At 47.6% G+C, this 24,931-nt stretch overlaps 2 protein-coding genes across 5 annotated transcripts; both read left to right on the forward strand.

Moving 5' to 3' along the window:
• The first annotated feature begins 1,081 nt into the window (after positions 1 to 1,081).
• On the forward strand, positions 1,082 to 18,728 carry LOC101914362 (maternal embryonic leucine zipper kinase-like). Of its 4 annotated transcripts, none has more exons than XM_055790186.1 (5): positions 1,082 to 1,270; positions 4,403 to 4,471; positions 5,566 to 5,658; positions 6,435 to 6,543; positions 18,712 to 18,728. In XM_055790186.1, exons 1-4 carry the CDS (start codon positions 1,223 to 1,225, stop codon positions 6,492 to 6,494), a joined length of 270 nt encoding a protein of 89 aa, XP_055646161.1. In that variant the 5' UTR covers positions 1,082 to 1,222; the 3' UTR covers positions 6,495 to 6,543; positions 18,712 to 18,728. The 4 variants fall into 4 exon arrangements, with proteins under 4 accessions (XP_055646161.1, XP_055646159.1, XP_055646160.1 ...); XM_055790184.1 differs by lacking the exon at positions 18,712 to 18,728 and adding an exon at positions 18,125 to 18,259; XM_055790185.1 differs by lacking the exon at positions 18,712 to 18,728 and adding an exon at positions 8,758 to 8,949.
• Positions 18,226 to 24,192, forward strand: LOC114010170 (tektin-3-like). The gene is given in 6 exon segments (XM_027794594.2): positions 18,226 to 18,264; positions 18,729 to 19,191; positions 19,194 to 19,312; positions 19,850 to 19,933; positions 21,923 to 21,990; positions 22,233 to 24,192. Coding segments are annotated over 6 exon segments (1,146 nt in total). The 3' UTR covers positions 22,606 to 24,192.
• Positions 24,193 to 24,931: the final 739 nt, after the last annotated feature.

Consider the following 24,931-nt stretch of genomic DNA (forward strand, 5'->3'; position numbering starts at 1 on the left):
AAAGGGAACTGCCGTATTGTCTCTCTCTGAAACACTCCTTTTTTTTATTATTCTGGAGAGACCTTAACTTTACTCTTGGGAATGTGGGTCTTTCTCTTCATTCCGAACAGCTTTAATCTGTCAGAGAGGGTTCCAGAGGAGAAGCAGTTTATAAAACCAAGATGCTACACCAAAGCTGGGGTGTGTGTGTCCCCCTTTATTTGCTTGTGGCGCGTTATCCCCGCCGTAACACAGCAAACCCTGCATCTCTGAGGGCCTCCCCCCCCCCCCCCCAGCCTGCTCCAAAGCGGAGCGGCCCCGGTGCCCGGCGCAGGGCGGTCTCGGGCCGGGCGGAGGGGCCGCACGGCGCGGAGGGGCCGCGGAGCATGCTGGGAAGCGTAGTCTCCCCAGCGCGGCGAGCCGGGCGGCCACCTTGTGCGCGGCGGCAGACCCGGCGGCGCCCGTCCCGCGCCGCTGCCCGCCGGCTGGAGGAGGCGGCAGCCTTCCCGACGGGAGCGCGCGCTGGTTCCCGTCTCTGTCGGGACGGGCCGTGGCAACGAGACGGCAGCGGAGACCCTCCCCCCATGGCGGCGCCCACCCGCCCAGCTCCGCCCCCACCTCCCTCCCGTCATGCACTGCGCGCTTCCGCCTGCTCCGGTGAAGCGCTGCGCGGTGATTGGCCGCTGGGCCGCCCCGCCCGGAAGCGGGCGCAGTGGCAGCGAGAGCTGAACGGCAGCGGCCGGCTCGGCCAGCACTGCCCTCTGGTGGCTGCTCCCCTCGCCTCCGGTTGCCGTCCCGCCCGGGTGGCCTCTCGCCGGTGCTCTGGCGGCAGGGCCCTGGGGAGCCCGAGAGGCCCACGGCCCGCAGCAGAGCTGGGCTGCTGTCGTCGTGAGCGCAGCGCTCTGAGCCGCCTCTTCCCGGCACTGCCTCCCAGGCGCAGGCTGCAGGAGGAGGCGGCCGCTGCAGCGTCCTCTGGGGTCCCGGTCGCTGCCCTGCGGAGGAGGCTGTGGCGGGGCCGTTACCGCTGCTTTTGCAGAGCAGCTGCCCGCTCTCGCTCCCAGGCGTTAGCGAGGAGCCCCTGAAAGAGGCCAGCGCCTTGTGCCGTCAGCCTGCGGCGTCCGGGCTTACTTGCCCGGTGATTTTATTGCTGGGTGTGCAGCACCGGAGCTGCAACAACGGTGCTTTCAGTTTCTGTGGGTCTGCTCGGAGTGGAGGAGTGTGGGCACTGGCTACGCTTTCTCCTATGAGGAAATTCTCCCGTACTATGAATTACGTGAAACAATTGGAACAGGTAGGCATAATCTACGAATGCGTGTGTGCAATCTAACTGCTTCAGCGTTTCTCAGAGCCTCTCTAGAATAACCGTTACTGCAAAATCTGTAGGTCATGTTGCATGTGTTTTGGGGGACAGAATTCTGAAAATGCAGTGGGAAGTTGGGCGGCCATCACTTCTTCCTCTAGTGAAGACTCTGCACAGTGTACGTGCTATGTAGTCCAGCATAACCGTGCTATTAAAGGCGTGAAAGCATGTCATCACTCTGAGCTGTAAGCATCTTTTTTTTTTTTTTTTTTAAATTCTAGGTGGGTTTGCAAAGGTAAAACTTGTACAATGCTTCTGTGATGAACAAGTTGCGATAAAGGTCATGGACAAGCTTGCTCTAGGAGTAAGCTGGGAGATACTTAAAGGTTCGTAGAATCTTTTGTTGTTCCTGTGGCAGCAATGCACAGATGTGGCAGGTCAAAGTGCTGCTTGCTTGTCCTCTTGGCTATTGATGAATGCTGTAGACTTGAAAGAATTTCAACAGAATACCACAAATCTTGTGCCCTTTTATAGAGAGGGTGATGCTTGCTGGCTGTGAAATTGAGAAAGCTAAAGATTATGACAGGAATTCAAAGATAACGCTGATGAGAATACTAGCTATTTTGTGTCTGCCCCTCTGGTTTCACTGATTGATGTGCCAGAATTGTAGGGGAGTAATGGCGGAGCTGTTGCTGGATTGAATTTGAGCAGTTGAGCTGTATGCTCTCAGCTGCATGCTGTGAAGCTGTGTGTTGCGCTATAGTCTGTTTACTGTGAAGTACAGGCTGTCTAGAGTTGGCCGTTTCATAGCTTGCTGTTGTGGTCTTTTACGATGACTTGCCTCATGTTAAACTAGAAGTTGATGCCATGAAAAGCTTAAGTCACTAGCCTGTTTGCCGGTTGTATCATGTGATAGAGACATCCAAGGGAATATTTGTGATCTCAGAGGTAAGAAATGGTGTTTCTACCATGGTGAAGGTTCCTGGGTTTAGCTGTAGTGGTAGATGATAACAATTAAATGAAACCATTCTTAAAATTTATCTCAATGATGAGTATGTTCAAGATACTTTAGTTTAGAAATGAAGCTGGTAATATGTTCTATGCTTTCTCTTCTTCTAAAACCCACTCCTCACTGTTTTACAGTGAGTGGGATAACTCTAACTCCTACCTTGGGCTTCAGTTGTTTTAAAATAGCACAAGCAGGACCCCAGAACTCCTGTGTGTTTGTCACCTCCTTGGCAATTTGTATTGCCTGTGATGTTAGCATGATGCATCTGTTGCAACATGTCAGGCAAGACTCTGACTTCTCAGCTTGTTTGGTGTGCTGCAGTGCTGACCCAGGGCATGCTTGGGCACTACTGCAATAAAGCAGAGGGAGTGGAATAGTATCCTCTAGTTGCTGTCCAGAGCTGCTGTCGTTTAGATTTCATTGCTGTATTCTAAATACAGTCTTTTTTTCCCCTGTCTTCATGCAGTACTGTCCTGGCAGAGAGCTGTTTGATTACATAGTCTCTGAGGACCATCTTTCAGAAGAGGAAGCTTGTGTGTTTTTTTGGCAGATTGTTTCAGCCAGCAGTTGCTTATGTTCACAGTCAGGGATATGCCCACAGAGATCCCAAACCAGTAAGTGTGACTAGGAGTCAGAGTTGCATAAATAATAATGAACAGCTACTCTTATTTCTTTAGAAGCCAGAGTAAGTCATACCTTCTCCATTCACTTGTGCTTAGAGCTCTTTATCTAACAAAGGTCTTCTGGAAGAGCGTTATTTCTATGTTCTATTGTATTCCTCAGCTGAGCTGGATGTGGCTATAATGGAGGAAGGAGCTTCCTCTGAAAGAGAAACAGAACAACATGCTCCAGCTGGGAGTGGAGCAGAGACATGGATCTGCCTTTAAATGTTGCTTAGGTGTTTTTGCTATCCCCTTTATTCCAGCTTGTACCTGGAGAGAGTCTTTATGGTGCCACCTTGTTGTGCAAACCATTCTGTTTTCATCCCCAAAGGAAGAAGTGACACTGAAGGCTTAAACAAGCGATGGCTAGACAGAGGGTGTAGGGGGGAGATACATGCTACAGGACCCAGGCTGGGGCTTTGCTGTCATTGCAGAATTTAAGTGTAGGTTTAGGGAGTGAAAGACTTGAGTGCACTTCTGCTTGAAGGGGTTAGGAATTAGCATTTTTAGAGATGCTGACACCTCTGAGAAAAGCAAATTCTTAGTGCACAAGCATTTTCCTAGGCAGCTCATGAAACCTTTGTCTCCAAAGGACTCCCTGCATGAAGCGTTGTATGTACCTTGTGGAAGGAGTTGGCTTGTAGCTGGAGAGCTGGCAGATTCCTAGGATCATGTAAGAACTTGGGTGGGAAGTGACTTCTAGAGGCTTCTGCTTGAACCTCCTGCTAAAGCTTCCTGGGGCTTTATCCAGTCACATCTTTGAACTATCCCAAGGATGAGGCAGTGCAACCTGTTCTGCTCTTCACTGTCCTTATAAGGAGAAGGACTTTTCCTGATTTCCCAGCTGAGTGTTGCTTGAATGTCTGTTGTCTGTGATTATCCCACTGTGCGCTGCTGTGAAGAGATTAATTCAGTCTTCCTCCCCTCCTTGTAGATATTAAAAGGCTGCCACGAGGTCTCCACTGAAGCTTTCTCATCTAACGGCTGAACATCTTTCCCTCAGCCTCTTCTCATTGAGCAAGTGCTCCAGCATCCTGAGCAGATGGGTAGCCATCCACTGAGCTTACTTCAGTTTCTTTCCTGTACTAGGGGACAGAAACTAGCTGTGCTGAGCACAGAACTAGAATTAACTTTCCCTAGTCTCCCAGCTGTGCTCTTTCTCATACAGGCCTTGATACTGCTGGCCACCTCTTCTGCCAGAGCAAACTGCTGCCTCTTTTTCAGCTTGCTGTCTATCAACCCTCTGCCCCTCCCAGGCCCCTCTCAGCAGACAGGAACTAGTATTCCCCATCTGGAATATGGGGTGTACTCATTCGCAACCAATCAAACTCCAGAGGAGAGCTTTAGGTAGATTCCAGCTGCTAATGACAAGAAGAAATAAGGGGAAAGAAAGCATAGTTTCTTGGACACTTAGGTTATAGAAGCATTCATTACCACTTTCTGTTTTACCAGGAAAATCTGCTGGTTGGTGAGGAACATAATTTGAAGCTGGTAGACTTTGGACTTCATGTAAAACCAAAGGTAAGAGTATTGGTTGCTTTCCAGAGCAGAGCTAAATCAGCTGCTACACACACATACGAAGTGCATGTTTGACTTGAGTGCAATGCAGAGACTTGCCCACAGACCCTAAATTCAGGGTGTTTGCATCCAAGCTGTCATCTGGTTGCTAATTACTTTGTAAGGCCTTAAATGCATGAGAGAGCAGTTAACTGCATGTAATGACCAGACTGTTGGATCGTTTACTTCTCTTACACTTCATCTTTTACCAAAATCTAAGGCAGAGATAATCCTATATGTGTATCACCTGCTGCCACATATAAAGGCTTGTAATACAAAGCTTATGCTGGTGCGCATTTCTTCAAAAAAGACTTGTATGTATGTGTATATTATGGATAGAATCAAATAGTTTATTCCTGTTCCATTTATAAATCCTCTGGTTCTGTATGCTTGTACTGAGTTCTTTCCTGTTTTTAAAATTAGTTCCTGGGAGCCCTTTCTATTTTTCAGCTTAACATGCTAGGTGGGTGCTGTTAATAAACAAGCTAATGGGAAAGAGGTCTTACTGATCCAAAGACAGCTACTTGTCCTCAGATCACTTTATTTGACTCGTGTTAGAAAGAACATCTTGCAGGCAATCAAGACTATTAGTCATCTTGATGGTATAATGTCATCTTACTCTGATCTCAGAACAAAGCCTGGGAAAAGTACTAACGTGGTTTTAATAAGGAAGCATTTCTAGTGGTTCTTCACAAAGTTATTGCATTAAATATTTGCATAAATAACCAGCTAGCCGCCTGCCAGCAGTTCTTGGATCACTTCTTTCCATCTCTCTGTGGTCGCAAAGGCAAGTATTCTTATTGGAGGAGGTGCTGTGGGAAAGACTGCTAGGATAATGGATGAATGAGCAACTTGGGATCTGAACATTTAGAGGATACTCATGACCTCACACAATTTTTGCCTAGCGAAGCCCTGTATTACACCAAAGCAAAATATAAGGTGAATGTATAAGCACGGCAGAGCAAGATGAATCCTCTGAGGCCTTTAATATGCCAAAGGAGCCTTAAGCTGTGTTAAAGCTAATGCTTCTGTGTGATCAATTTTCTGTGTTATTCTAGGGTGGCCTTGAATATCTCCTGAACACGTGCTGTGGAAGCCCAGTTTATGCAGCACCAGAGCTGATTCGAGGCAAAGCATTTGTTAGCTCAGAGGTAAGTAGCACAGTTGTGGCTTAGGGGTTTTTCCCCCACCCCATGTATTTAAAGGGGGTGAGGTTCAGATGGGCTGACTTGATTTCACTCTTGAATACTGCTGGGTAACATTGCTTCAGGTAGTTCTCAGAAGCTGTGTGACTAGCCTCAACAGTCACAGCCTGGAACAACACGTCATGCTCTTGGCCACAAACCATGCAGCTGGGTAGTTTGTCTCTGGCTAATCCTTTGCTGTCTCGATGTGTTGCTCCATGTTTTACTGCCCTACAAAACAGTAACTTCAACTCCTTCCTTCTACTGCACATTCTTTCAAGCAGTGATTTGTTCTGTTAATCATCCAGCTCTTGTTGCAAGTCTTTGTGTGGTCTCAGTATCTTGTATGCTTTACCAGTCCTGTCTTCAGCTTGAAATTCATGTATGAAAACTTGCATTGCTGGGTCCAGGGCTGCAGCTCTCCCCTCCGTGTGGCTGCAATGGTCTCAACTGAGTGACACAAATGGCCCTTCGGGGCATCCCTGTTCAGGGTGCGGGTGGTGAGGGTCACGCACACTGGAGTTTAGTGTGCCAAAGGAATATGGACCGTCCTTGAGTAAACCAAAAGTTTTTGATTCACATGATGCTCCTGCCCTTGTTTTCAGACCCAGCTGCCAAACGACAAGTACATAAAAATGCCAGGTTGTCTCCTTTGACCTTTTTTTACCCCATCTTCTTTTCTGCTTTTTTAGAATCATCTCTAGGAGATTGGTCAGATTGACCTCCATACGTCTCCCTTGCAGATTGCACAGATCACTTCCTGTGTTGCAGTTTGTGGCTGTTGCCCCTTGTTCTGTCACTAGGCACCACTGAAAAGAGCCGGGCTCCGTCCTCTTGACATTTGCCCTTAAGGTATTTGTAGACATTGATAAGAGCCTCTCTCAGTCTTCTCTCCCAGCTAATTATTCCCAGTTTTTACACCTCCGTTCCCTATATTTTGTCTCTGAAAGTGGGCTCAAAGGGCTTCTCCACAGCAAGGCACATGCCCCGACACTCCTGTGCTGGATTTTTGTAGTTACTTGGCTCAGGGTAAATACTTGTCTCACTCTAGTGGGTAACTCTTTTTAAGGAGTCACTGCCCGTAGCTCTAGCCTAGGCAGATACTGCTGCTAAACAGACATCACTGAGAAACCTTGCTGTGCTTAGGTGAGTGGTGGTCCCACTGAAAGCCCAGAGTTTTGTTACTGGTTTCTCAGGTGTCACTGATCTCTATAGGTGCTCTGGCTGCTCTAGTTTTTAGTGATTGCAGACAGTCAGGGCAAGCACATCACAGAACCGTTTCTCAGCAAAGGGTGGAAAAATGCAAATTTCCTGGCATATTTTTCTGGCTTTCATTATATATTTCACATCTAGTTATTTTTTGCTTCATTATCTTTATATGGTTTTATCTATTGTCATTGTTCTAAGGTGAAATCAGGATGTTTTATTTTGCTTTGTAGAGCTGATGGGTGAAGGTAGATTGTGTTCTGGCTCAGGCTCACCAGCAGCAAGGCCCCTCCTGCCCACTCTCAGATTTATTTGTATGATGAGTTTCTGGGTGCAGGACATCTTTGTCCAACTGTTTTTCTTCGCAAGGACTGTTGGTGACACTGGGAAAGCCCAGCCTGTGTGGCTTTCCTGCTGTGGAGTGGGCACAAAACAGCAAGCAAGGGGATGCTCTTGTTAATATTGTTTATCCGCATCTTGCTACTCAGAGAGACTTGTATCTCTGTTAGTGCTGTGTGGTACCAGGCAGAAAGCATTTTTGGCCAGCTTTTTTAACACAGGTTAAGAAAAAAAGTATGGTTGAAGAACAAAATGGGTGATGCCTGCCATACAGCCAGTCTGTATTGGGTAAGGAGGAGTCCCCAGTTGCAAGTATCTATGCAGTCCTTGAGCAGCAAGAACTGAAGGACTTGTGCTGCAGGTACGCTGCTGAGGCTTCAGCACCAGAACTAGAGCCTGTCTCCATGAGGATATGCTCGTGATTCCCCTGTGGTATGCAGATACCTGGCATGGCTTCCCCCATCTGCCTTGGGGAGGTATCTGGCAGAAGGGGCTTTGGGGTCCCTGTAGACTTTTTTCATGCACCAGCTAGTTGTCCAAAAGAATTTCTTCCTGGGCAGACCCCGGGAACGGATTTTGCAGAGCTCGCTGCAGCAGAACAAATCCTACTGTGCACCCATAGATCAACAGAGAGGTGGCTTTGGGAAATCTGTGGCAATAAGGAGTCCTGCCGTCGGGTTGGTGGTACCTGTGTGTAAAGTACATGGGCTGTGTCTCTGGGTGGGTTGCTCATTCTTCAACTGCTCTGCACCCCACTCCGTCCCAGGAGTCCTGAAAAGTGCTTGTGCCTTTTATTATAACTGTGTAAGGCAAGAATCAGGAAGAAGCCATGGATTTAGAGGAAAAATGAGAGGCTGGCACATCCCTTCAGGGGTTGCAGGTGAAAATACCAGCTGTCAACTCAAACCCCAAACCAAAATGGCCTGTAGGTGCCTTTTGGAGCAGGCTTTTATGAGGGTTGAGTGTGCAGAGACCTCAGTGACTTTCATCTTCTTACCAATTTCTCTGAGCAATATTCATCTCTCCAAAACATGCCAGAATTAACCTTTTTCAGGAGGTACAATCAGAAAACACTTTTTGCTTGAAAATACTGGTTGCTCGCAAGGGAATAAACCCATTGATTCAACCCTGCTTTTACATTATCTTTAGCACGTGCCACATACTCCATCTGGCTAAGCGGACCACAGTGTTCTAAGGATAAAAATTACATGTAATATGAGATAAAGTATCAGGCAAAATACTGGTGGGATGAATTCTTAATGATAGTTCTAAAGGCCTGTGGCAGGGCTTGGCAGAAAAGAAACACTGCTCATGCTGGCTTGTCACCAGGGGGACAGATGCATGATGAAAGACACTCACAGGGGTAGGAAAAAAAGGAGTCTTTATTAGGAAATTTCATCTGCCCTTTCTAGCAAAAAAATCTGCCAAATGCTATCAAGTAATTTACAGGATCTAAGCTGACCTCAGTGGTCTTAATTATTTATCAACTTTACATGGAAATGGTTTCCCTTTGTTTTGTAGTAAACACCCTCAGTAACCCTCAAACCCCAGCAGCTGCTGGTGTACGGAAACCAGAGCGTGATGCTGACCTAAACCACCAAGCGCCCTGAGCATCACAGGCTGCAGCTGGGAGCAGACTGAGATTCATCTCACTGGTGATCCTTCTCTGGCATCCTGGCTTGTTCTGGGACAGCTCTAAGGGCCAGTCACAAATGTGGTAAGAAAGTAAAATTTTCTGAAAGGAAAAGACAGTTCAGATTCAGGCTGTGATTCCAGCCTAACATTTGGCCAAATGAGGTAGGCTGCTCTGTTTGTGTTATCCAACCACTAAATGTAGTTGGAGTTTAAGTTGCCTATCAAAATGGCTTGTAAATACACACGCTTTATGCTTATCAGAGCTTTCAGTGGCCAAATCTGATAAAAGGAAATCTTGTCTGGAGTTAGAAAACCCCTTGAGTAATCCTGAATAATAAGTGATAGTGACATATGGAATTATTGCTTCATTTTTAGCAGAAGTAACTCTGTAGGTTATCTCCTTGCAGAGGTATTAAAATCAGTCAAGCACAGTCTGGGTGGTGTTTTAAAACAAACTGTAGGCACAAGCACTCTGTGCGTTTTGTGTGTATGTTAGGGAGGGAGCAGCCAAGGCCACCTGTATCTTGGAAAGTTCTAATAAAAGTAACTAGTATCTAAATTACTGTGTTGTGGCTGCAGCCCTCTGAGGTCCCCTGGGCAGATATATGGGGCTGGAGCAGAGTAGGTGTTCCCTCTACTTTTTCTCAGCTGCGTACTCAAGCCTGAAGAGTGGGCTGTATCCTAAGCCCAGGGAGGGAGGGAGCATGGGAGAAAGGCTGCAGTGAGCACTGGCCAACTTCCTCTGACCTGGGAGGAGTTAGGTCAGCACACCCCCATGTCTCACTTGTTTATCAAGAGTATTTTTTCTCTGAGCTGGCTGCCTATTTCCTGACCTGGATGTACCACATACATCCCAGCAGAGCCTTGCTCACAGCTCAGCTGTGGGGCATTGCTGCTGCAGAAATAGAACGGATGCACTCCAGCAGCTTAAATACAACATCAAGTAGCTGCCAATGCTGTGCCCAGCAGGTTTGTGGCAACCATTGCTGTAAGGAACATTTGCTGCATCTGCTGAGCATTTATGGAGGTAACTGTGCACTAGGAAATCTTTTTCTTCCCCCTGAGCTGGACCAGTATGATAGCAGTGGGGAAGGGTACTGCAGACCTAGCTAGCACCATGCTTTACTGGTGGAAGTGCTACACGGACCCTTCTCTTCTGGGGCTCCAGCAGTGTTTGGAGTAGCTGGTCTGTTGGGATTGTTCGGTATTATTTCGTCATCTAGGCAAGCGCTACAGGCCAGGAATCAGGGGCTTTTCTGCAGCAAAGGCTCCTTTCCAGTCGTGTCCTTCTGAGCGGCAGCAAAAGACAAGTAAGGGTTTGTGCCACAGGACAGTGCAGAAGCGCAGCCCTTCTTTGCAAACGTTTGCTGCTGTGGTGAAGAATGTTTAAATGAGTGTGGAAAGAACACCTTGGCAGTGCTGCAAGGGGAGCTGAAGAGTGAGGAGAGACAGGGGGAGAGAGGTTCTTTTTCTTTCTTTTTAGAAGCATTTTCCATGAAGGCTGGGGTTTTTTCCAGACAAGTTTTCTGGGCACTTCCACAACAGGACTGCATTCAGCCTTCACTGTTTCCTGAGGGGGCAGAAGACAAGGTCGTTTTGATCAGCTCTGCAGATTTTGTGATCCTTTTGCTCTCTGTGAAATAGTAGCCTGAATATAATGACAGGGGAAAAAATAAATATCATAACCCTCCTCCCCTTTCCAAGCTAAGCCCTTGCCAAAGCAGTAAAAAACTTTATAAACAATAGCCATCCATGACATAAGCCAGTCCATGAGTAGCCTGCCAAAATTCACCTCAAGAAAATAGGTCCAAAAATAGATACTATCCTGTAAAAAGCCCCACAGCCTTAAAGATAGTCTTCCCATTGTGCTAATTGCTTTCACATCTTGCTCTGAAATAAGAGTGCACACAACCATGGAGGGGCCACTAATAACTCGCTTCAGCTATGCACAAAAGCATGTGCATAGCATCAATTATGCAAGCCGTCTATTTCTACTCGGCAGATCTCAGATACTCAATTTCAAGTTTGTGTTTGAATTGCACAGAAATAATGAGGCTGGTTGTAGTGTTAACAAACAGCATGTGGTTAAATGCTTTCCCGGGTAGGGCATTTCAAGGCAAATATAAACTGTTTTCATTTCTCTTCTGCCCCCTCCATCAGTTGTTGGACCACAGTGCTGTCAGCTCTGAAGAGTTTTTGCCTGGCCTTCTCCTTGAAAAGAAGTCAGCCCCTGTGGTGGTTGGCAGGTTGCAGCTTTGGTAAATCAAGGGCCTATCTCACCAGCAAGCTGGGATATACAAAGGAGAAGTAGCTGGGAATGGTTTCATAAGGCCTTTCCTGTATGCCAAGGAGGTGACCCCAAAATGTGACCTTGTGTGCACTTGGTTGGAAGAACAAAACTCCCGTGAGGCTCCTGGCAGGTCCAGGGAACCAGAGATGTGGTGTGGTGCTCTTCATCCTCTGCTCTGGGCATGCATTCATCTTTGTTCATGCTGATGTCTAGACCTTTTATATGACTATGAATCAGTGGGTGTGCATAGGACTGTCTCCTACTTGCTTGTACGCCTCTTTGTGTGTAGAGTTGGTTGAACTTTATGGTGTGAGCAACCCCTCTGCTTGTTGGATGCGATTTAAAGTATGACTGTCCCACAGCCTTGGACTTTGTGGTGAGGCCAACACAGAAAGCAAAATCCAGGACCCCACCCACAAGCCCATGGTGTATTGAAGTGGCTACAGGGAGACTTTCTCCAGAGTTACTGGGTTTTATTTCCTATAGTTCCTTGGGCACTGCTTAGAACATCACCAGCAAATTATTATGTTTTCTGAGATCGCGATTGCTGTGATTACATCAGTTATCTGTGTCTTAACCTTATGGATGGGCAGAGCAGTCTGCTCTGAGCATCTGTGATTTTGAGGTTGTGACTCATTATGAGAGCTCAAGGAGGGGTTTATTCATGCCATGTTTATTGTTTGGAAAGCTCAACCAAACGCTACTATTGTTAGCTTGAATAATTCATCTACTAGTCTACTTTTTGATCTCTTTATTGGTTTCTCTCTTCATTAAGACCTTCAAGTTTGGAGGTGAGGATTATCTTCATCTAGAGCCAATTTTCCATGCCTGGTATCTTTGGAAACCAAAACTTCAGGGGCAGATTTTCAGTAGGTCTGGCCTTGCTGAAGGACTGAGGGTGTTTTTGAGAGAGTCAGCATTCATCTGCCCTTGATGGTCGGTTAGATGTCGAAGTCTGGGTATCGCTCTGTGCATCTTTTATGGGACATGGAAGAAATGCACTTTCCTTTGCACAATTTGCCTAATGCTAAAACCAGCACCTAAGATAGTTCAGATAATGGCCTCTGGAGAGACCTGTTTCTTCCTACTGACTATAAAGAAAAATTACTTAGATTGCAATGTCTAAACTTTGGTGAGGTAGCTCCCATTCAGTGTGTCCTCATGGGCCAACCTGGGGCAGCTGGGCTTCTCTCACATGTCGCATGTAGCTCCTGAGCTCCAGGGCAATTTTGTGTGGGGACAGAGAGGTATGTCAGTGTCAAATTGCATTTGCGTCCCCACACAGGAGGTCTCGCAGGTTTGACTACATCTTTTTCCCAGTGCCTTTGAGAAATTTGGTGAAATGTTGCCCTGTAGACAACAGCCTCTCCCTCAGTTCTCAGGCAGGGCTGGAGGTGGGACGTGCTTGCTCCATCAGGATGAGGGTATGAGAGGGGTGGGAATGGACACCCCTGCCATTGCACCAGGGAAATGAGGGTGTGGGCAGGACAGGGAAGAAGTTTTGCTTTGCCTCCCCTTGCCGCAGCCTGCGCTTGTCCTCTTGCAGTTGTTCAAACATATCCCCTCAGTTTATAGATAGAAAAGTCAGGGTGGGGAAGGAGATGTGAACTTTGGCAGAAAATGCAGGTTCTGGGAAAACAATCACTAACCCCCTCAACAATGTTTAAAAAAAACCCACAAATGCACATGAAATACATACATAAGGAATTATTCACTTAGGTAACTGTCACTGATTTGTGCAGAATATTTGGACTGTTGCTCACCGCTGTTTCAGGGCAACAGGATACATAAAGCGCGCTTCCACCTCAGAGAAAGACAAGGTTTCACAACAAGCATTTTTCGCAGTTTTTGTATGAAAAGCTCCTGTGTCAGAACAGAGCACAGGACAGCACTGCACGTACTGATGTGCTGACAGCGCGAGATGGTTTCTCCAGCCTTCACCAGCACGTGCAGACAGTCTTGGCTGCACTGCAGCACTAACTGTAGGCTGATTCTTCCTTACCTTATGCTATATTTACTCCAGTACAGGCTCATGTACATCACAGAGGTAATCCCACCTTAAACCAGAGCAAGGGAGAGGAGATGGGTCCTTCTGGGGCAACCTGTTAATGGACTGCGTTTTTGTAGCTATTTAAGGATATCAAGAGAGTGACTCAAACGAGTTGGAATTAATGGCAAATTGGAATTTGGCATTGCCTCTTATTTATTCATGGATATTTACCCTGCTGGAGCTCTGCCTGCAGAGCACAGATCAGTGCCAGCAGACTGGGGAGCTGGCTTTTCTAACCAACCAGCAGGATGGTGGCACTTTCAGGTGCTGCACAGGGCTCTGGAGGAGCCAGCACAAATTCCTGAGCTTCTCTAAATGACAAAGGTTTTTGAGGGGTTGTTGATGGAGAAGGGGAGAGGCCCAGATGATCTCCAGTGGCTGTCCCTCTCCAAAGCTGGCTCTTTCTCCTTACCAGCGTGCCCAGCCTCCTCTTCCTCTCCTCTTGGTTTGGTCTGCAGCCCTCCTCCTGCAAGTCCCAACCTCTGCTGTGGCAGCAAGGGGTCAGAGCCATCTTTTTCCATCAGCTACACGAAGAGATCAAAGCAGCCCAAGCCTCACCTTGAGAGTCCTTGGCCGTCGGTGTTTCACGGCCAACTCATCGTTTTCACCAGAATGTGGGAAACCCAGTAAAACCCTAGAAAGTCTCATGTGTTTCCCAGTCAGATGGAGCCTGCTGCAGGACCATGCCCGTGGCTGCAGCTCTGTGTGCAGCTGGTCCCTAGGAGCCAGCCTTGCTTTCATAAATAGATAAAATCTTGAAGCCTGTTTGACTCCCTGAAGTAGCCCTAGGCCAGATGGCAGCATGCACTGCCTGTGAGCATCCTGGCGCTTCAAGTGTGACAGCATGGGATGCACCACACACAGTTCAATTTTTTTTGAAGCCTCTAGGAATTAATGTGACTTTTGAAAATTATTCTGGTACTGAATAGACAGTTGATCCCTTTCAGGAAGGTACAGTGTTTATAGGAGAGACAGCAATATTCAAAAGTGGCATAAAACCGCGACTGAGTGATGTTACGGGTTCATGTAGACTTATGGTGGATGCTATAAAAGATCTGGATCTGGGTGTTTTCAGAAGGGCAGCTTATGATCCAGTGTAATGCTATATTAATAGATAGCAAGAATGTAGAGCTGTGACAGAAAGATTGACACTTTTTGGCGGTAGATTTTGTACTTAGGCATCTTGGTGTATTTGCTGTCATGGAGTTGTAGTCACAATTAAGGAACCGAGCTTCATTACTTGAATGAATGGAGGTGATGTGAATAGTGTGCTTCATTCAGTGTGGTACCCAGAGCATGAGGGATTTGGGGACCATTTACTGCATGCAGTTGATAACTTCTTGCTTGAGTGTCACTCAGCTTGTGAATGTGACTGCTTTACCCATGCCAATTCTCCTCATCTTTGTAGCTTTTAGGTATGTCACAAGCCCTTCACTCGAAAAGCCACCCCAGACTTTGCTGGGACCAAAGGGTCATACATTCTGCTTAATGTAGTAGATACTTCAAAAAATGCATGGTTACCTACCACAATAAGTGGTGTCCCTTGTTGTGTAGTGATTAATCTAAACAAAATTAGCTCCAGCCAGGGAGTAAGAGTAGTGTAGATGGATGCTGGGAGCATGCAAGGACCAGAGAGCAAGGCTGGTCCAAGGGTGTGTGTGTTGCCTTGCTTTAATTGAAATTATTTTATCTGGTTTAGCTATAAAAAAGCAACTTGTGTACTGAACTTTTTATTGCAGTTTGACTAAGTTGATTCTTCACCCAGCTAAAGCAGGACACATGTTTAAAGGAAAATCAAAGTGTGCCAGACTTTGTAACACAAAGCAGTTGGAGTTATTTTTTATGTCAGATCTTTGCCAGTTGAGGCATGGCTTTCTCATGGGGGCAGCTCTGGGTGTGCATGTGCACCGAGAGGAGGAGCAGTGGGGCAGGGTGTCACTGCACTCAGGACAGGCTGTAGAACACACTGGTACAATCTCAGCCTGCAGCTGCAATAGCTGGGAAAATGGAAGGGAACTGAAGATGACTCTAAGACAGATGGATCAGCCTGGATGAGCCATCCACGTAGCTCACAGTTAATCTAAAGTGGTAAAATGAAGCAAATGAAAAGGTTTCCTCTGGATGAAGTGGGACACAGAGATCCTCACAACAGACCTGATGGGGTGTTTTAAAAAAATTGGAGAGAAACCCCCTTGGGTTAGCCGGAGCAGCTGTGCTAGCCCCCACTGGCACTATGCGGCTCCTCCTGTTTCAATGCCTTTTCTCAAGCTAAAGCCTGAAATAACTGGGGAAGGGCCCTCTTCCAGGAAGTAGTCCCGACGACACCGGGTGCCCCTGAATACTGCCCTGGTGCTGTGTGAGGCTGTGCTGCAGTGGGGCTCCTGGGGGCACTGCACGTCTCCTCATCTGGGGTGCAAGCACTCCCAGCCTGCTGCACTCTCCTGCCCCAGCAAGGCCTCCGCTTGCCCAGGAGCACCAGTGCTGGCACTAGGCTATGTAGTGAGGGCACTGGTTTGCCCACAGGTGGCACCTGGTTGCCCAGGGGCTGTAGCGGGTTGCCTGCTGATGGCACCAGGGTTGTCCAGGGATGGGATCAAGTTGCCCAGCAAAGGCACTAGGTTGCAGAGTTTGTGCTGAGTTGTGCAGGGGTAGTGGCCCCGGGTTGCCCACTGAGGGCACCAAGTTCATGGGATCATAGAATATCTCAGACTGGAAGGGACCCATAAGCACCATCAAGTCCAACTCCCTGCTCCTTGCAGGACTACCTAAAACTAAATCAAATGACCATGACTAAATCCAAAAAGACCATTGTTCAGCTGCTCAACACCTATCCAACCTGGTTGCCCCGGGGCTGCACAAAGTTGCCTAGTGAGGGAAGTAGGTTGTCCAGGGCAGGAACTAGGATGTCAGTGTGAGGGTATTTTGTTGCCCAGGGGTGGCTCCGTCAAGTTGCTGCATCAGGTTGTTGTAATGGCTGCAGGATGTTGCCTAGGAAGAACCTGGTCACTGAGCAACCTGTGCCCGTGGCAGTGCTCCCCTGGTCCTGTGTCACCAACTGCACTGGGGATGCTGCAATGCCTGGCGGTGCTGCCACCGAGCCTGACTGCACAGTGGTGAGTAGACACCCCTGCACGCCGGGCACCCCCAAAACCCTGGAGCACACCCTACACCCAGGCAGGTAAGGGTGAGCACGTACTTTAACAGGGAGGGGAGGACTAAAAAAGCCAGTATTTCTTCTAATTCCCCCCCAATATCTCTTATATCATCCAAATGTACCCAAATGAGGTGATCAGTGGCTCCACAAGTGTGTCTGTGTGCAGGGGTGGTAAGAAGTAAGCGTCACCCTGGGATGGTTTATCCCGAGGGGGATGCAGGGGCATTTATTTCAGCTGGAAATGTAGGGAAAAGTAACTCCAGTCCATTCCCAAGGTTTTTACCTCTCTTTCTGAAATGTGCCTGCCAATATCTGAAAGGGAGCAATTTATTGGCAGGGGTGGGAGCCAGGGAAGTCATCTCCCATTCTCTGAATGCTGTTGCTCAAGTATAAATAGGGAGCTAGGGAAAGTGCAGTCATTTATCCCTGGCAGGGACAAAAGGGCTGAAGTGACTGGTTTGTGGAACCAGCACGCACAGTGGTTTTTGTTGGACCTAAGCACAGATATTTCATCCTCAGTTCTTCCAAACTGGCTTAGAGGGTCATGTCTGTGAAAGTCTTTTTGCTACATTTGCTGCCTATCCGGTGCCCACAGCTGTGCTGCTTTCAAGTCAGGTACTGGGGCAGCCCATGCCAGCATGGCCAAACTTGGGCAAGGCTTGGAACTACAGTCCTGAAAGTTCATTTCCTAGTGGCAGGCTGTGCACTCTCCCCTCTGACTCATCCCTATTTTTGTCCAACTTGCCCTAGCTAAAGGACCTGTTACTCTCCTGCATTTGCTGTTTATTTAATAGCTGCATTTTGAGACCCTGGCATTCAAGACGGTTACCGTTGGTGTACAGTCACAGCAGCTCACAGGCAGAGCTGCCTCTCTCTGTGTGTCTCCCATCTATTGCCTGTTAAGCTTTCCAGTAGGAAAGCCTGAGTCCTTGATCCTACCCTTGTGCAGAAAGAGGCATTCTTCATGGCAGAGGTGACTAAAATGAAGGCATCTGTCTTTCCCAAGGTTTTTTATGATTTTAAAAACAAGCCAGTCTCTCTCAGCTCACCTGCACGTGCAAAGTGATCAGGTTAACCCAGGAGGAACAATTACACCTCTAGTCAAGGGACTGCTTCTGTGGATGCTTTGTTCTAGAATAGAAGTGAGTTTATTTCATGCAAACATCCCATTTTTAAAGGCATAATGTTGATTTCATACTGTAACAAATAGGATTTAGCACATGCTTTGTGTCAAACCCCACTCCCATCCAGGGATCTTGTAGTATGCCAGTGTCCTCATCTTTCATTGGGGCTTTGAGCCAGGCTGGGAGCAGTGGGGATAGGACGGTGTTAGAGGAAGGACTCATCTGTGCAACATGGCAGGTGGTGACAACAGCCATGGAGACTTATTCTGCCAGTGGGTGACACCTGTAACCACACAAGAACTTCATACTGTGTACAACATGCTCTCCTGAACATTCATCCTCAGACTAGGTGTGCTGGGTACCTTTGGTGGCATTCTGCATTATATTTCTGGTAATAGTTGACGAATTACCTCAATCTGAAAAGAGCAATAGCACCCACAGTGTTGCCTGCCGTTACTGGTAGCAAAACTTCCCTGTGTGGCCATTCCTCCTAGGGTTACTGCAAGGTTGGGGTTTACGAGCTGTTCTGAAAAGACATTGTGGGGTATCTCATTTCCAAGCACATTAATTTTACATCAGGTGAGCCAAAGACATTTTTCTTCTTTTGCAAGTCAAGATGTGGCTGTTCTTTTTAGGTTGACATAGGTGGGGATTTTTCGAATCGGGATATAGTCCTGCAAGGCTCAGCTCACCTGCAGACTCCTCACTCAAGCATTTAATGCAAGTGAAGATAGAAATGATGAGGATGAAGTCGCTTGCCCACAAATCATGCTGGGTAGGTAGCAGCTGTGTGCCCAGAGCTATTTGGGCTGATAATGGAACTTTTAAAGAGGAAATTTCATCTGAAGTACTTTAAGATCAGCAAGTATGCTAGCCAAAAGAAACAAATGGACAGCAGAGAATTATCAACTCAAGTTTGACTGGACTGGCAGATATAAGGAAAAGGAAGGCATAATATCTGTTGTTCTCCTTAGCAGCCATATTTGTTTCTCTCTGCGTTTCAAGACCTGATGCTGGATACTAACCACAAAGTCAAAATCTTCTCTATACAAATGCTTGGGCTGCTGTCAGAAGGGATTTGTTTTCAAGAGGTTTAGGCCTGGACAGGTATTGTGTGGGTGCTGTGTGCATCACTGCTTGTATTATAAGTTGCATGTGTTGCTGTAAGATGTAACACAACTGCAGCAGCTCAGTGACATTGTCTCCTATCTCCTCTGTGCAGGACACATACCTGAATAGCAGCGCTCAGGAATAGAGCTGGTTGGCTCTCCCTTGACAGCAATGTACACTCATCAAAGATCAAGCCCTACCAGGTTCCTACCTGCCATCAGCACCATGGCTTCAAGGTGTAAGAACTGTTTTCCTTACAATCCCTTGCCTCAGAGCTTCAGCCTCCTCTGGATGTCCCACACCTACTATCAAGCAGCTGCCATCAACCCAGCTTTGGCTCCCTTTTCCAAAAGCTCCCAGGGGTTAGCTCCCAGCAAAGTGCTGCTTTTGATTTCTGACAGAGCAGCCCTCTTCACCCGGTACACCCCCGATGACTGGTACAGCTCCAACCTGACCAACAACAAAGAGTTGGAGACTTCCTGGCACAGTGCAGAGCATCTGAGAGTTGAAACCTCCCACATGATTCAGAATAAATATCAGCAAACAAAGAAAACCCAAGCAAAAAGCACCAGAAACCTGGGAGAATGTGTCAATGATTTTGGAAGTCAGAACTGTGCCATGAGCTGGATGAAATGACTGGGGAGAGCAACACACTCACAGACATGAAGAACCAACTGGAGAGAGCCCTGGCTGTGCTGGAGGCCCCTCTCCAGGTAGCACCCTGTCCGGTGGGCTGCAGGCTGTAGCCTCCTGCTGAGACATCTGCAGCCTTTCAAACATCTAATGAAGTTCCATTACAGCTCCGTGACAATTATAAAGTTTTTGTTAAGAGACCATGAGTTAAGTTAGCAGTAAGCAAATCCCTTGCCATCTGCCGCATCCCCTGTCAGCACATGCTAAGCACATCAGAACAGTATTTGCTTAACCAAGTATTTTTATAAGTGGTATATCCAAAATCCTGGTTTGGGAGACAAAAGCCCATGTCTTACTGTGAGGCTCTGGCAAGGTCAGCATCCAGCCTGACACAGGTCCCTGCATTCAGCTGTGGTGGCACCACAGACACGTGTGCTCCTTCATGTGGATTTAATGCTGATGTTGCAGCTCAGCTGCTCCTTGTCAGCTAAACCTGGGTCCTGTGCTGTCACCTCTGTGCCCACCTGTAATTTCTTTTCTTACATTACTGGACATGGGGAGCATCCCTGTAGGGAACACTGCCCCAGTAGCCAGCAGTGATGACAAGTTCCCAACAGGTCACTTGGGAGTGCTTGCATCACCGGGAGAAGAGGATGGGCATCAACCTAGTCCATGATAACATGGAGAAACAGCTCTTCACAGTAGGTTTGGCAACACATATCATGTGTTACCTAAACCTCCCCAGACGGATTTTGCAGCCCTGTTCCCTCACTGATTCCTTAGTGCTGGTGAGGTGCTGAACTCTTCCAGCCCAGAAAACCTGCTGGACCAGGGGATGGCGTTCCCCACACAGCAGCATGCCCACATGGTGTGGGTAAGACTTGCCCTTATAGAGGAAGGAATAGCTGAAAACCAGCTGTGTGTTTGTGTAGCATATCAGGGTCCTCTGTCCCTCTTCAAGGAGTTTGTGAGACATTGTCCTGCCTTTCAGAGTCCTGCCAGAACAGGTTCTATATGTATCTATGTCACAGACACGTATCTGTATCACATACATTTATCTCTATCTATGTATTGCACACGTATGCACATACAGATATGGAGAAAGCAGCGCATGCCCGACAGCTTGTCTGGTTTTCCCCACTCTGTGCGTTGGTCTAATAAAAGATATTACATCTACCCCCAGCTTTGCTTTGCTCAGAGCAGTGTGGCCACAGTAGGACCGCAGCTATGTGTGCTTAGAATCACAGAATCGTTCAGGTTGGAAAAGACCTTTAAGATCATCAAGTCCAACCAGTAACCCAGCGTTGCTAAGCCCACCACTAAACCATGTCCCTAAACGCCACATCTACACGTCTTCTAAGTACCTCCAGGGATGGTGACTCAACCACTTCTCTGGGCAGTCTGCTCCAATGCTTGACAGCTCTTTCCATGAAGAAATTTTTCCTTATATCCAATCTGAACCTCCCCTGCCACAACTTCAGCCCGTTTCCTCTTGTCCTGTTGCTTGTTACTTGGGAGAAGAGACCAACCCCCAGCTGCCTACAGCCCCTGTCAGGTAGTCAAAGAGAATGAGAAGGTGCCCCCCGAGCCTCCTTTTCTCCAGGCTTAACACCCCCAGTTCCCTCAGCCACATGTCACAGGACTTGTTCTCTAGACCCTTCGGCAGTGTATTTTATAGAAATCATAAAAATGTGCACTCCTGCCTGTCTTTATATAGTCTGCTTTAAATTATGAAGAAGAAGTGAACATGATGAGAGTTGGCACAAGATATGAGATCCTAATGCACGGTACAGCAAAATACAATCACTGCAAGGGCATCATGAAACTGGGAAGAAAATTAAAGCCCCTAGGGCTGTGAAGCCACTGCTCCATTAGGGTTTTTTTCTTCTGAGTCAGGCCATAAAATAATTAAAAGATTGAATTTAAAAGTAATGAGATTTTAGGAAAATAATCAGACCTCATATCACCATAATGGCATTTTGGATTTTAAGTGTTTGGGACACATTTAGGCTGTGCTTTTCAGCTGGCACGTGCAGACAGGATGGCTTAAAAATTACTAGTTTCGGAGCACTAAGCACCTCCCTCCAGTAGCTGCAGCTTCACAAATTCAATAGATGTGTGCTGCAGTCAAGTGAGCTGAGAGCAACACTTGCCTTCCTCCTGTGGAGCTGAATGTTTCTTAGAAATGACTGGGGATTTTCACCAAAGTCAAGTCCATCTCCTCTTGTCCAGTATGGGTGGGATTTCTCATGGGGAAGAAAACATTTTGGGAGTAAAAAGGGCAGGTGGTAGTTGGAGATGGGGATACGTAGCACCGCTGGTCCAGGGAACAACTACACCTCTTCATATCAGGTAAGGATCTGTCCCTGTCTCCCTGTAGTGGAACTAAGCAGCACTTGACATTGATGTTAAGCTGAAAAACCACTTGGCCACCCACCCCGAAAGTGAATCAGAGGCCACAGCCACAGCACCTTCTTATCCCCTCCCAGTCACTGCAGGCAGGCTCAGCTACACAAGCGGGTGTGCTGGGGTTGGGGGGCACTTTCTCCACTCCCTGCCTGTCTCCTTTGGCAAGACAGACAGGCAGGTGCATTCTTGCTGTGTGCAAGGTTGGAGAGACCCAAGGGGATGAGTGTGACCAGGAGGACTGAGCACAGACACTGGTGGGATCGTGCTTTGCCTTTCCCCAGGAAGTGGATGTCATTGGGTCCAGCCAGGAGAGGATGCAGTGGTGCCTGGATAGGGTGGCAGCCCAGCTCATGTAAGGAGGAGCTCCTTCTCTCATGCTGCAGGGCTGATGTGTGTTGGCAGCTGTAACGGGAACCCCCAGCTGACCCCCTACCTCTACCTACATGCTGCAGGTGTAAAACCTGTGTAGGGTCCCTGAGAAGTGGGCAGTGATGCTCCTGGGAGCACTTGGCTGCCCATGGGGAAGTGGAATGGGGAGGAAAAAGTTCCCCCCCCCGTACATCCCCACCCCTGGCTGTTGTTTGTGTGTTGAGGGTCCAACAGAGCAGCCCAGCATGAGCTGGAGAGCAGCCTGGCCCACAGGCAGATGGCCCACTGCATCGTCAAGTGCCATCACCCAAGGAACACCTCTGATGGCATCGGCTACGGCCAAGGGGTGGAGCAGGTTGAATGCATGCCAGGCAGCATGCAAGTGCCGAGCTGTCCCTGGGATGCATGGTGCATCTCCCTGGCAAGGAGCTGGTTTTCCCCAGCTCACTGTAGAGGCATATGTCTCTGCACGGCACATCCATCCCACCTGGAGACACTCACCTTGGAGTGGCCATTTCTCACCATAAAGAAAGAACAACCCCCTGCTATCAGCTGGATACTGAATGTCCAGCAGGTGCAAGCAGCTCCCACCTAATGAAACATTCTATCTGGGTTCAGAGATCAGCCTGAAAACAAATTCAGTCCAGCACCTCTGCACAGCTCATTAAGTTAATGCCCATTTCGAAAGATGTGTCAGTGCTTGGCTGAGTGCTCTTCATTGACGTAAAGTTGTCAGGGGGGGTTCACCCCTGTGTAGAGATGACCTGGCAGGGAGCTGAAATGACATAGAAGATAAACAAATAGAGAGCATGGTTCTGGGATAGAGTTCAGCTGCTTTTGGGTGCCAGGAATTCGGCTTTGGCTCTGCAGTAAATGAGCAGTGACCTAAACCAGCACTCGCAGAGGTATGCCCTCAGTGGCAAAGGGCTGTGGGAATAAATCTGCTGCTCACACAGGTGCATGCAGTTGATGGAGGGGTGTAGATTGTTTCAATTTTTCTAATGTTTTAATAATTATTCACAGTAGAACTCAGACATATTTAGACAGGCAGATGAATTGCAAATGATTGGTGCTATAATTCAGAGACAGGTAAAGTGTTCCAAGAATCAGTGTGTTTTAAATGACTTACGTGGTATTTAAGTCTCTTGTTGACCTTGTTCTGGACTGCTGCACAGGCATGAACTTCAGCTTGAATGCACAGCCAGGGAATCAAGCGTTATCTAATGCTCACTCAGTTTAGTATGAAACTGAGGTAAATTATAAGCAAAACCAATTGACTACAATCTGCGCGCTGTTGTGAAGCTGGGAATCACTTGGCATTTAAGTGCCTCAAATGTAAACATGAGGTCTGATTGAAACACCTGGGTTTTGGGGACAATGGTTTGTTTGTCTGAGCTTTCACAAGTATCACTGTTGTCTTCATGACCATGTTATCATTTGGTAAGTATTAATGAACAAAGGGTATCCAGAGGTTTCACTTTCATGCATCTTCTGGTAGTTCAGAAATGCTGTCTGCCCTGTGGAAAGTCTCTGCTGGGGGGCATGCCACGGGGGTCACAGGCTTGCTTCTCCTCGAAGGACATGCTTTCAGCCTCAGTGCTTTGTGCTTGCTGCATGATTATCCTTGCGTTTCCTGCATTGCTCTGCCAAGCAGAGGGAGTGCAGACCATTGATGGACCCTGGCTTGCAGCGGTGGGTCTTATGGAAAGCTTTCCTGAAAAGTGCTTGACACAGCAGTGATTAACTGAGCAGAGATGGGCTTGCAGCACCTTATATAGATTTTACTTCAAAAACAGGTTCATCAAGTGGCAACTTGAATTATTACTTAATTGCTTTGATTATGAGCAACATAACAGCTGTAACAGAATTACAGCCTTTTCAAGGAAGTGAGCCATCTTGGAGAACAGGAAGAACATCAAGTACAGCTGCTACACTGTCAGAAAGGAAGTAGCATGCATGCAAAAATACTGCTGGATAGTCAGCAAGCCACCAGAGCTCAAAGAAGCTCTCTCAGGGGTCTCTAAAGCATGGATACAGTCACACAACATTGTGCTCAGCCACCTCCTTGGGCCATAACGAGCAGTTTTAGGGGGTGTCCCTAGCTGTGACTAGCAGAGGTGGGCTGGTCAAACAAGAAAATCTCACGTGTGACATTAAAATAAAATGGTCTGTAGAAGAATCACCCTCATTCCAAATGTCTTTGTAGGGCAAGACCTTTCTCTTCCTTTCGGCCTCCATTCAACAGCTTTCTGTGTTGCAGCAGGTCTTTACAGTCCTTAGGAATTGGTAGAAAATTCACCCCTTGTCTCCCAGAGTGAAGGTCTGGCTCTGCACAATCCCTCCTTCCCTTCTTTAGCTGTGTCATCATTTGAGTTGGCTGCAGATTGCAGGCTGTTCCCCAGCTGTGCAATGCTCTTGCTTTCATGGAAGGTGCCAATTCCTCAGTCCATGGCACAATAAAAAGGGCATTTCCCTCCTGCTCCCAAGTCCTTTTGAGGGCCAGTGAATATCAGCTACAGATGCTAACCTGCCAGTCTGGGCGTGATGAGAAGCATCCTAGAGCCAGTATCCTGTCCCCTGGGTTACCTGTAGCCAAACCTCATGGCAGGTCTCTGGGACCCCACCAGCTGTTGTGTGCCCCACTCCATCCCCTGGGTGGCAGATACAACCACCCTGTGTACATTAGGGGTGGGAGCAAAACTTCCATTCCAGTTCTCGGTGGTCCACCATTGACAAAAAAAAGAATATCAACTACTGCGCCATTCTCTTCCCTCAGGATCTTCTGGTATGTGTGGTTAAGGCAAAAGTCTATCAGCATCCCTGTGGGAAGGATGATCCCACAAATTTTCATAGAATCATAAAATTGTTTAGATTGGAAAAGACCCTTAAGGTCATCAGATCCAACTGTTTATGCAGCACCA

Source organism: Falco peregrinus, chromosome Z (assembly GCF_023634155.1).
Source record: "Falco peregrinus isolate bFalPer1 chromosome Z, bFalPer1.pri, whole genome shotgun sequence".
Lineage (NCBI taxonomy): Eukaryota > Metazoa > Chordata > Aves > Falconiformes > Falconidae > Falco > Falco peregrinus.

Coding starts and splice junctions, on each gene's coding strand:
- LOC101914362 (XM_027794596.2), top strand. CDS start 1,223: ATGAGGAAATTCTCCCGTACTATGAATTACGTGAAACAATTGGAACAG. Junction 1,271..4,402: donor ACGTGAAACAATTGGAACAG/GTAGGCATAATC, acceptor CTGTTTTACCAG/GAAAATCTGCTGGTTGGTGA. Junction 5,659..18,124: donor AAGCATTTGTTAGCTCAGAG/GTAAGTAGCACA, acceptor TGTTCTTTTTAG/GTTGACATAGGTGGGGATTT.